Raw genomic sequence first — 13,272 nt, forward strand, 5'->3', positions numbered from 1 at the left:
CTGCTGCAGCTCTGGGCACTTAGAGAACACACCAGATATATTCTCTGACTATATCTTTCCCAAGAGCATGAACACCACGAAAGCCAGCCAATAATGATTGTGCAGTCTGTAGAGAAGAATTAGTGGGCAGAGACTGCACCAGGGATTGCAAACTCATAAACCCACAGGGGCCAGGGAGATAGATATACAGGGCAGAGAAGCCTTACTGCCTGCTTATTAAATACACCTGAATAATCTTCATTATCACAAATAACTATCTTCTTTTTCATGTTTTTATGATAACATGTGTCTCTTGATATATTCTTTATTTTGCCATTTGGATAGAATTATAATTTTAGAGAAATGTGTCTCAAAATAATAAAACGATAAGGAAAACATGTTAACAAATGATAGTAGCAAAAGTCATTTGTAGCAAATGATATAATTATAGAAAATTGCTGAAGATTTGATTGAAACATGGGTTTAAAGATGGCAAAAACATGGGTTTTAACATGGCAAACATTAAAAAAAATATTTTGGAAATATAACGTATTTAGCAGCCAAATTTGACCCTATGCCTCTGAAATAGTTTCTTTTGGTTAGATTTTTCTTTTTTGTATGTTGGTCTTGATATTATTGCTTATTCTCATGTATTCTACTTTAGCCAATGTCTAAGGTCAGAATTAGCCAAACACTTTAGAACTTCTACAAACAATTCTTATGCCCATCTAAAGCTGGGAATCACTGTACAAGCAGCTGGTTCGGATGGATGTGCTCCCTCCCCTCACCTTAACCTCTCCCTCAGAGGGAGGGATTGCCTTCCGAGAGCAATAGCAACATTTCCTTGATTCAATTCAGTATTGAACGGTGTGACTGAGATCTGTGATGTGACTCATGATCACATTGTGGCAGTTAAGATGTTAAGAATGCTAAACCTCATCAGTTGCCATGTGCCCATGTCTAAAGTAGGACTACATCAATAAAATGGGGATGATTCTGGTGAGGATAGAAAAGGCCCCTTGGCTATTGAAAACTATACATTGTCAACACTATCATGAAAATGTAACAAGGAACTTGAGAGGCTGATGAACCTTGAGCTTTAGCAAGGGCTAAAGCTATGCACCGATTGTTCTGTCGAGATAATGGTGGCTCAAGCAATTTCCTGACTTAATAGCCTTTAAGTAAGTCTTTACTAATATTTACTGACTTTTGAGATAGTCTGTCTGCTACTGATTGCCTGCCTAACTGAGGGCAAGATGTGTATTCTAAAATTGAATAAAAGCTAGCAGGGCCAGGACTTTGGGAAGCTTCTCCACTAGAGAATGTTTCTGCTTCGCCCCCATGCCTCCTAAATTCATATTTTTAGTCTAGTGCATTCATTTGTGCATGGCCCCTTTTCCAGATCCTGAATACTCACTGCAAAAGGCTGCGGCATTCTGGCGCCTAATGTGGGGCATCTGGATAAGAAGATTGGCCTGAGCAAAAAAACGAAGAAAAAAGGAAATTCACCGGAAAGGTGGGATGTTCACCAAAAAGGTAGTGAAATTCATTGCACATAAAGCCTATGCCAGCTTCAGGGTTGCAAAACATAAGTGAGCAGGAACATCTTTTATTTCAGCCAAGCTATGATGGGGAGAATTTGAATAAAAGGCAAAAACATCATTATAAATTTTTAGCTTGTCTGCACAAGGCTAAAGGAATTAAAACGTCAAAAGGTACTCTCTTAACTAAGGCTCAAGTAAAACGAATGTCCTTGTCATCTTTAACTAAGTGGGCTCTTGTTCTAATTGCATTATGCCCAATTCATACTGGGGATCAAAGTCTATAATACCTAAGGCCCCAGATCCTCTACCTCTAGTGTGGAAAGGCTCAACAGCTAGAGAAAGTGGGGCTAATAGTACTTTTATAAAAAGGAATCCTTAAAGCTTTGTCTGAAAATTACCATATAATGCCTTGGGACAGGCAGGTTTTAGATAAAGCAACTTTAGACACCAGTCAATGCTATGGAAAGCAGAATATAATAAAAATCTGTAAACAACAGGCTGAGATCCAGGCTGCATTCTGGCTATAAGTCCCAGGCAATATAAAAAAATCTAAAAAAACCATGAAAAGAATTCTCATTTATTAAGTCTTGTCTATGTGTTATGGGCAGTAACCTATTAATTGTTGTTTTTTCTATCTTTGTTGTGTGGTTTAAATTGTTTATTGTTAGTCTTTTAAGCATATCTTTAATTTAATTTAATAGAAAAGAAACATTAAATGGCCAGGCCTTTACAAAATTTCCCCAGAGCAAACAGAATGTGGGGATGGAGAAAGAGAGAATATGAGTGGTACAATGGCTGATAACACAGGTTCTAAGAAAATTCTCTAGACAAAGGGAGGTAACTGAAAAAAATCCACACCCATTAATTACTAAGTCTTTTGGTGATCTTGTAAAATGGACGCCCACTCTCGAGAGTGTTATTAAAAGTCTCATTTTTGCCATGTTTTTATTCCCAGTTCATCATTTGAAATTTGGACAGGTGAGATATTTCTCACAATTTAGGGATGTGTCTGGGATTTCTATACCAATGAAGAGAAAAAGGCTAGCTTAAGAGAAGGCAGGCTCTGCTCGATTTTGGGTGGCCTATTTGACTAAGCTCCATCTCTTCATGGATGCTATAGAATAAACTCACGACTGTTTTCCTTTTAAAGATGGCAAAAATGACACAAGGAAAATATACAGGTTGTGTTTGGGCTATAGAATTAATATTTCCATAATAATAGGTAATTCTTGAATAATAATATACTGCATTTCTAGGTTTCCTCCAAAATTTTTAATATAATAATACTTTAACATTAAAGCCACTTAAAGTCAGTAAGTTATCTTTGTTACAAAATTTGCCAAAGAAAATGCCTTGGATAATGATAATTGGCTTTAAAATCTCAAAATTGTTAAAACATAAATAGATAAATGTAACTAAAATGAAGGTTTTGTAATAAAGCTTTTCAGTGTTAATTATAAATATATTAATAATGAAAGTCCAGTCACTCAATAGGAGACTGACTGCAATCTCTGTTAGAGGAAGAAACAGTAGCATTTCCCACAGCAGCAACCTGAGATGTTATCTCTAAGGAAGAATGTGGCAGTTTGAAAATTCAAGCAGCTAGGCCAGGCCTGCTCCCTCCACCCCTGCCTTTTCACCTGCCTCATGTATAGTTTTCCAAAGTCTTTGGTAACTTAAAACTTTAGAACTTTGCTGAATTAAATAATAAAAATCATTAAATATCTAGATATTTTAAAATGACAAAATACTGAAATATTAATCTGAATTTGCCTCATATGAAAAACCTAAAGGACAGAATTGAATCTATTAATTAAATGTCTTGTATTTTATTTAAAATATATCCTTAAAATATAAATATATTACTAATCTGAAAAATGCTATGTATTTAACTTGCCACCTAAAATTTAAGGCTTCTAAAAGTTTAAAGTTCAAATTCAGTTGGGAGAAATAATATGGTTGTGATAACAAAATACATAAAAGTATAATAATTCATTTTTGAGAAAAATAATTATTGTATTTTCTCTGGAGAAATTAGCAGTTCAAAATATGTTGTAGTCTTTATGTGTACCATGTGTGGTAAAATTTCAACCTAGGATATAATATTTTATTGACCTTATTAAAAAAGAGGATTAATTCTATGATTTGAACCAAATTTTTAATATTAAAATCAGTTTAAATTTAATTAATATTTTTAGAATAATTTTAAAAAGTGTATAATATAATATTTGGGTTATGCATATTTAATAAGTCTTTCCAAGTTAAATTTCAATATTTAACAGAGATAGCTTTGGGATATTTCAAGGGCCCAGGAATGATTCAAGAATTTATTCTCTCTTCTTAAAAGAAATATTTTTGAACTAACTTAGGCAGATCTAACAGACTTGAAATCATGTAAGAATCTTTATCAAATAAAAATTAATAAATGTGTTTTATTTATTAACATATATATTTCAAAGGTTTATATTTTATAAAGGTTTCAACCTCTAAGTTTGGCAGGACAAGGTTGTTGAATACTTCACTAACTTTTCACAATATAATCAAGGTTTTATATAAACCTATCTATATGATAAACCAATATTTTATGATCAATTGATTCTAACAAAATCTAAAGTAAAATTTGCATACATATGGAATTAAGCACTAGCCAAAAAGAATACTGTTTAAAAGTAAAATTTAAGCTTAATAAAAGGAGAAATTTTAAAATATCTTCCACTACTATTTATAAAGTAAACTAAAAGTTATTACTAAAACATTAAATCTTACCATTAATGAGACACCATAAGTAAAAAGAGAGTAACTTTTACTGAAAATGTATGCATTGTAGTATTGGCATACTGGTTTTTCTACTCTTTCCTACTGTTTTTTTCTGAAAAGCAACCAGTTTGTTGCTCTGTTTAAATGAAACTAAAAAGTTTTTAAAAGAAACTCTGTAAATGTTGTTTAGAAATAACTCTGGGAGGAAATACAGAGGGAAATGTCTTTCAAATATTTAGGAACTGTGACTAAAAGTCAATGCATTAAGCCTTAAAAAGTAGAAATACAAAAATAATTGCCTTAAAACCTTAAGTTTCTTTTAAGAAATCATTAAAGAATATTAATTAGCTAAGACATTATCTAAAAATCTCTACAGTAGAAATGACAAATTTATTACTCACTTAAAATATTATAACTCCCTGACACAAGCTGTCATTTCCAGCAATTTTAGAAAATTCAACACATTATGGGACAGGCAATTATAGAAAGCCAACATCAGCAGCTAAAATCCCAACTTGAAAAACAAAAAGGGGGAATAATGAGAAATCTCCTGTAATTACATCAAGCCTTAATTATTTTAAAGGTTTTCACTTGTAATGCTGATGGCAAGACACCTATGGAATTACACTGATGTCAGAAAAAGCCAAAGGAAAATGGTTTGGTTAAATGGAAAGGTCCCAAGTCCCAGACCCCTTGTTAATATTTGGTTGAGGATATGCTTGTGAATTTCCAGGAAATTTTTCCAAGCCCGTGTGGATTCCTCCAAGAAATATTAAACTTCAACATGGATCCGGGGGAGGAACTGACCAGATTAATGAAGACCTTGCACTTGGAACCACACCCTGTACCTACAACTGCAGACAATGGATTACTCCAGCCACAGATAGCAGTAGCCCCAAGCAACACAATGAAGATAAGGAGTAGGAGGAGAATGAGAAAGAAGACAGTCTGGAGAGGACCTGGGGGATGGTGAAGAAGATGGTCCAGAAAGCTGAGCAAATTTGTGAGGAGACCAAAACCCCAAGAATGACTGAGAATGTTTTTCTTGCCATGCTAGCAATCATCAGTTGTGCGGTAATGCTACCAGGGGCAAATGGGGAAGTGCATTGGACTTATGTTCCTGACTCTCCATGGGTAAGACCCCTTACTTGGGCTGACCCCCCACCTAGTGTAGTCACCAATAACACCAGGCACCTTGATCATACAAGAGCACCACAGGTGGGGCAAGGAATTATATGGGCAAAGTGTAATTACAAGCCTCCTACTTCCCTTTTGTAATTCACAGAATCCAGCTACTTCTCCTTTGTGTGTAGAATTAAAGAGAGGTTTCTGGCTGGCATGGACACCAAAGGAGGGGGAAGGAAAAGCACAAATATATCTGCTATCACTACTTGCTCCTGGGAGAGGTACAACAAAATGTAACATTAGTAAGACATCTCCCCATTAAGCCACTATGTAAAATGTTTTATAAATGGCACCCACCAAGGAAGAAATTAATTGACAAGACTGTTATAGTGACCACGCCATCAGTAGCAAATTTAAGAACAGTTTCCCTTTGTGGATTGGAGCCCCTAAGGGTTTGCACATAGTAACAATCACATCCTAAAATGGAAGGAGACCGCATCCTATCTATATGTTGAAGCTAATCACTTCATCACATGGTATGGAGGAGGATTTGTTGGATCTCAATTACAACATGATAATTGGCCCCTACAAAACACGCAATGGAAATTAGCTGCTGCACTTGCACCTATAAAATGGTATATTTTTAACTATAGCTCAGATAATTCCATTCGTACCTTATGGGGAACTCCCAATAAGAGAGTATTTGCCACTGCTTGTGTATACAATCTTTTTGTACTCCTCTCAGGCCCCATCCAGATGCACCTTAATGCAACAAGCCATCTGTATGAGGTGTCATGCACAGGCTGCACACTATTCCATTGTATTAATTTTACATTCCAAAAAGATTCCCTCATGATTTCAAAACAACCTGCTTTTGCTTGAGTTCCCACCAACCTAACTGAACCTTGGGAATATCATCAAATCTACCAACTGTTACATGACCTGGTAAAATCTTAAAATGACAAAAAAGATTTCTTGGAATGTTAATTGCAGGACTCTTTGCTCTTGTAATGTTATTTATTTCTGTGGGAATTGCTGTTTCATCCATGGTACAAACTGTTCAAACTTCTCAGTTTGTACAAGTTAAGGAAAATGTAACTAAGACCTTGTCTATACAGAAAAGAATTGACAGCCAGTTTGACATAGAATTATTGGCACTAAAGTCTATAGTTTTGTGGATGGGTGATGCAATCCACAGCCTAGAGCAAATAATATCCTTACAGTGTTATTATAATTTTCCCCAGATTTGTGTTACCCCTGTTCCCTATAATAGTACCTTACATCCTTGGGAATCAATTAAAAAAAAATTACCTTCTTGGTTCTTGGGGTAAAGGTAACACAACCCTTGATATTTTAGAATTACAACAGCATATTGTACAATTATCCCAGGCAAACTTACAAACTAATTCCTTTGATGCCTGGAGCAATTTAAAAAGGACATGAAATAATTTAATCCCTTTCACTGGATCTAGTTACCTTTGCATAACCACTATTGCCTGTCTTATTCTTGTTCTTATATGTTTATTTCTAGTTTGCAGATGTGGAATGAAGAGTCTTAAAAGGACTCAGGCCCTTCAAGTGGCATACACTTTTCAAGATTTATTAAGAAAACAAAAAGGGGGACTTGCTGGATACTATCCATTGTCAACACTATCATGAAAGTGCAACAAAGAACTTGGAAGGCTGATGAACCTTGAGCTTTAGCAAGGGCTAAAGCTATGCACCAATTGTTCTCTTGAGATAATGGTGGCTCAAGCAATTTCCTGACTTAATAGCCTTTAAGTAAATCTTTACTAATACTTACTGACTTTTGAGATAGTCTGTCTGCTACTGGATTGCCTGCCTAACCGAGGGCAAGATGTGTATCCTAAAATCGAATAAAATCTAGGAGGGCCAGGGCTCTGGGTAGCATCTCCACTGGAGAAAGGTTTCTGCCTGGCCCCCATGACTTCTAAATTCATATTTCTTGTCTAGTGAATTCATTTGTGCACGGCACCTTATCCAGATCCTGAATACTCACTGCAAAGGGGTGTGGCACTTAGAATTGCCCAGGAAAAAAAAAAATATCATAGAGAGAAAAAAATGTAACATGTCTGGGAGACATGATTATATCTTAACTATAGATTATTGCATGATTTCTGTGAGCAAGGAAAAGTAAGCAGACATTTCCATATCCTTGAAGAAGTAGCCCTTACATTCCTCCTTTTGAGAGGCAGCTATGCTCACCACGATACCACCAATGTGGACACATTCCTCCTTTTGACTTGTTCATGTTTACCTAGCAGCTTTTTGGTTACTAATTTTACTTTTTAGATACTTTATGATTTGGCAGGGGCCTAATGAATGCAAACAATCTAATCACTAGGAAAGAATATAGTCACTGGAATGTATAGATTTAATAGGTTGGAATTGGGAATTATAAATTAGTAGTCCCTCTATGATCTTTTTGTATATGACTTAGACTTCAAAACTGATCAACTCCAAACTTACTGACAAAATTCAAGTCTCTGGCCTGCAACATGAAGCAGAGAACCTTGACTGGCCTGAGAGGCTCAATTTTGGGAAGGGACGGAAGTGTGAAAGCAGCACATTCTGCCTTATCACTCTGGCACTTTCTAATTTCAAAACCAAATTGGTTTCTCATCTAAGTACTAACCAGGCCTGACCCTGCTTAGCTTCCAAGATCAGACAAAATGGGGCACATTCAGGGTGATAAAAAAAAGAAGGAATTCTTACCATTTGCAACAGCATGGATAGACCTGGAGAGCATTATGCTAAGTGAAATAAGTCAGTCAGAGAAAGACAAATATCACAAGATCTTACTCATTTGTGGAGTATAATGACAACGTGAACTAATGAACAAAAACAGATCCAGAAACAAAGAAACATTGATCAGACCATCAAACCTCAGAGGGAAGCCAGAGGAGGGTGGAGGTAAGGGGGAGAGATCAACCAAAGGACTTGCATGCATGCATATAAGCCTAACCAATGGACACAGACCAGGGATGAGGGCATGAGTAGTGGGGTGGGGGGCAATGGGGGGATACGGACACATATGTAATACCTTAATCAATAAAGAAAACAAATAAAAATAAAAACACCAAATAGAATAGAAAATATCTAATGATATTAAAAAAAAGGTGGGAAAATTTATTTTGAAATTGCATTTTGACAGCAACTTTTATTTGTGATGCAAAGCCCTCAGAATTTTTCTTATATATTTTTTCAAGATATAAGAACTGAGTTGAAGAAATCTGTGAAGTTTCCATAGAAATTGTGCCAATTCTTTTTTTTTTTTTTCTTTTTCTTTTCCTCAGGAAAATTCCTTGTTTTAGTAGTAATGTAACTTCCTGGCAATCCTTTGGCAGTTGTGACATTGGGCATCTGAAACACATTCTTTTAGTTAGAAAATAGTTGGCTCTCATACAGAGTCCCTTTTCCTTTCAGCATATAGTGAAATAAATAATTTCTTTAACCTTTTTTTTTTTTTGGTAACTTCTACAGTTTCTTTAGAAAATTTTGACTCTGGCAGTTATTTAATAAAAGGGTCCTTTGTTTGTTTGTTCGTTTGTTTCTCTACCAAATAAAGAGATTATCATTGGTGAAGCATGTACGGATTTTCCTATTCTACCACAGAATCCAAGGATACTTTAAAAGTATTCATTAACTCAAGAATAAGCAGTTTTGATTGCCTTGTATGTCCAATGGACTGGATAGTCATAAATATCTTAAAAGGTTCAGACAAAAATGGTTTGATACAGTAAACCCTTTTAGATACTTATAAGTCTTTAATTTAAAAAACATTCCCAATTATAATTAATTCTCTTCTCTTTCTCAATTTACAGTAATCAGGGTGGTTTTTAACTTTTCATACAGTAAACAGGGACGTTTTTAAACTTTATATTTCTCTTGTCCTTGCAAATAGAACAACATTCTTTTCTATTCTGCTGAATTACTGATGCCCAGAGTTAAAGGAATCTAGGAAAACTGCTCTAAGTTGAATAACCAAGAACAAAATCAAGAAGTTGGAATTTAAATATCTAGAAAGAAAAATATATCTAGAAAGAAAAAATTGAGTAAAAATTTAAAAATTTCAATGTCCTACCCCTTATGAAGTTTTAAAAATCATTGACATTTTGAAGCAAAATATATAACAAGATATGAACAGATATTAATCCAAAAATTGTATAATTAGGTCCTTGTTTCTATTATTCTCTCCTTCCCTTTTTTTCCTGGGCACAAAGGGACTATTTTCCTATACACATGGTAGAATAATAATCAATCTCATCTGGGCTTCATGGACATTAGCAGTCTTTCCATAAATTGTTCTCTGTGAAACAACAAGAGTAATAATTGATAAGATCAAGTCTTCTAAGGATCTTCCATTACATTTGTTACTTGTCACCTTCCTTCAGCTTCTGTAGCCTCTTCCCATGTCTCCCTTAATTCTAATAGAATCTAAATTAAAATATGATAATTGAAAATTTTATAAAAGGTTCTTCAGGGAAATATTTTCCTAAAGAGCTCAAAGCATTCCTCTCCTTACTCTTTCCAAAGCTCTCTGAGGTATGTGGAGGTGTCCACAGAGGAAGGGTCCTTTTAAATTTAATTCTTTAGTGACTGGTGCTAATTGCACAATGAAGTTCTGCATTAATTTATTATGAGACCCAAAGGCTTAATGGAATCTTATGAAATGGAAAATTGTAATATGGAATCTTAGAAATGGAAATTTGTAAAACCAAATTTTTGCATGTAAATCTATAAGCAGAATAGCCAAGTGATTCATGGGAGACTAGAAGCTCAGCTTTGTCATGTGTTGCCTTCAAATACCATCTACTTAATTGGAAGAATGATCAAGTAGAAGCTTTTATTTTTCTGTGGAAAAGACTACTTGAAGCCATGGATGAATATTAATCATTTTAGGGACACAGCTTTGTTTGGAGGACATTCCAATGAGCAGGTCCATTGAGGTTCTGTATAGAATAGTCAGAAGTAGGTTTTTGAAGTTGGCACAGTCAGTACTCAGCCATTTTCACAATGGCACAAAAGGTGACTGTCTCTGTGAGTGTTTAGTAGCTGTTGTGAAATTTCCTGATTTTATTTTAATGCCTTTCTCAATAATTTACTGGTAACAATTTCAAGGTATTATTATTTTGGACTGAAGTTTTTTCAAAGGAGTGTTGAGGTTAAAAGTATCTAAGCATGCTCATTGATTATCAAGCCAGCCAGCGTTGGCTCCACCTCTGCCACCTTTTACATTTTTTATTTTTGACATTTAACTAAGACCCTATTATCAGGGGAAAAAAATCATAAGAAGTAACTAGATTCTCTCTATTCACTAGGAACCAACTGTGTGAAGGAAAACTGGGGGCTACTGCCTCTTTAATGAGCAAGAGGAAAACAGTCCTCTTGTATGATAGGTCTCTATAGCTACAGTTTTTAGCTCTCCTCTGCATGACCAAGAATTGCTCAAGAAAGGTTTGGATCAAGTGTTGAAGGCAAGAATAATGAGAAAAAAGTGCAAACTTTGATTGAAGATTAGTATAGAGCACAAAAAACCCAGGCTGGTCCCATTTGGGGGCAGTCAATTATCTGGCCCTCTCTCCAAGTAATCTCAGAGGCCTGTCCCTGAAGGTCTATGAAAGCACACTTTCGGGTGCGTGTTTGAGAATTTGTCTTACTTAACCATCCTAGAACCCTGATCGACATCATCAATATCACCACAGATATGCTGGCCTTTGTCAGTTAAAATATTGTTTTGTATTAGTATTATTATGGCAACATTTTATTTGGGTTAGACAAAAGAGTAAAATTAGTCAAGTACACTTATTTACTTCTATCCCAAGAGACTCTATTCAGTATTCACAAGGCTTCTTTAACTCTTACTTATATTGATAGATAAATGAACCGAAGTGTGTGTCAGTACCTTGTTTCCTGGGACCATGGAACTTGTCTCCCTCAGACTGTCTTCTGGCTGCCTTTTGTTGAAACACTAAAAAAATACAGCACATGTTATTTATTGAACATAATTATCAATAAGAACAAACTCTGGAAAACTCCAAAGAAACTAAAATGCAACAAATTATTTTTCTTAGTAATAATTTTTTAATTGCATTATTTTTGAGTAGGAGGATTATTAAGTACAGTTTTCTCATTTGTGCGGTTTATCAGTCATTTCAAAAGACATTTTCTGTGGGCTGAGTAGGCAATGCCGGTGCAATGCCTTGTTAAACCATTAATTCAAGATATGATTCCATTTTGATATCAGGTAAAGATAAAAGCTGCCTTTTGATAAAAGTGATAAATGTTAAAATCATATGAAAATTCCATTTGCACAGAAATTACTCTTGCTTGACTTCTTGATGATAAGCAAAGATAATGACAGTTTCTTCCAAAACAGATTAAAATACTGCTATATTTCACAGATGTAATAATAAAATACTGCTATATTTCACACTTTATTCTTGCATCATCTAGCTGGACCTCAGAACTATTAAAGCAGCTTATCTGAATTATTTCATTACCTAAAAAGTTCTTTGTTCTCACTTATTATTTCTCACAGGAAATTCTATGAGACAAGACAGCATTACTCATCCCATTTTGCAGATAAAAGATAAAACTGATTGTTTAATATTTTTTGAGCACCCACAAGTTCCGTATAGCTTCTGGCATTTGTTAATAAAAAACTGTCTACCTTTTACAACTTGACTTGAGAAGCAGAACACTGCAGTTTCATTTTATTTTTATTTTTATGGGTAATTTAAATTACATGGTTTGGGAACTGAAAGAGGCCTGAGACTTAGTTCAGTCTCGTGCGTTTATAAGTGAAAGAGGTGGAAGTAACTAAATTGTAGAGGGGCTAAGTAATTTTGCCATGATAGTACAGACATGACTTAGAACCTCAAGCATTGAACTTTAATCTATTGCTTGGTTCTTTACAACACTAGTGTCTTTTCACTTCCATAACTATTTGCTTCAGTCCAAGAGCCCATCAGTAGATGAGTGGATAAAAAGCTGTGCTATATTTATACAATGGAATACTATGCACTTGTAAAAAAGAAAGATCTCTTACCCTTTGAGACAGCATGGAAGGACCTGAAGGATATTATGCTAAGTGAAATAAGCCAGTGAGAGAAAAACAAGTATCACATGATCTTACTTATATGTGGAATCTAATGAACAAAATAAACTGATAGATAAAATAGATCCAGAGACATGGAAAGGTAACAGACTAACAAGGGAAGGGGTGGGCAGGAAGAGAATTTATATGCTTATATAAATAACCCATTGACACAGACCATAATGTGGTGAAGGCCTGAGGAGGGGTGAGGGGGGGTCAATGGGGGAAAATAAGGGGACATCTGAAATACTTTCAATAATAAAGACAAACTTAAAAAATAAAGATAAGAAGGAGTAATAGGGAGGCGACTGAAAAAAAACCTTAGAGCATTTTCAATACCCTTGTGTCTCTTGCTCTTAGCTCACCAGGGTTTTCTAGAAGAATGAGGCTGAGGATATGGGAGGAAGAGCTGTCCAGTTGAATGATGCTTGACCACTATGATCAGGAGACCATGCATCCCGAAGTTACCTTGGATCTCTGTCTTTGGTTTTTAATATTTTTTAAACCCATCTAATACTAAGGTTATATCAGAATTACCCCAGATGACACTATTTCAATTTTTTAAAAGTTCCCTAAATCATATCAAATCAATAATTATTTATGAAGCATACTAGAAGCCTGATTCATGAAATTTGTGCAAGGGGCTCAGCCCTCGCAGCCGTGGCAGCTTGCCTTAGACTTAACAGCTTCCTTCTGGACAGCCAAATGACCAGATGGAAGGTCATTTGGCTGTCCAGTCTAATTAGC

General features: G+C 35.2%; 1 protein-coding gene across 2 annotated transcripts in view; it reads right to left on the reverse strand.

Annotated features, from left to right (window-relative positions):
• The window catches only part of BANK1 (B cell scaffold protein with ankyrin repeats 1), a 300,521-nt gene that overhangs the window by 21,041 nt on the left and 266,208 nt on the right, over window positions 1–13,272 (reverse strand). For both annotated transcript variants that reach the window (XM_084901804.1, XM_084901803.1), the window contains exon 11: window positions 11,332–11,397. In XM_084901804.1, the coding sequence (XP_084757930.1) occupies window positions 11,332–11,397 (66 nt within the window). The remainder of the gene's footprint in view (window positions 1–11,331; window positions 11,398–13,272) is intronic.

Source organism: Pipistrellus hanaki, assembly GCF_964339955.1.
Source record: "Pipistrellus hanaki genome assembly, chromosome: 1".
Lineage (NCBI taxonomy): Eukaryota > Metazoa > Chordata > Mammalia > Chiroptera > Vespertilionidae > Pipistrellus > Pipistrellus hanaki.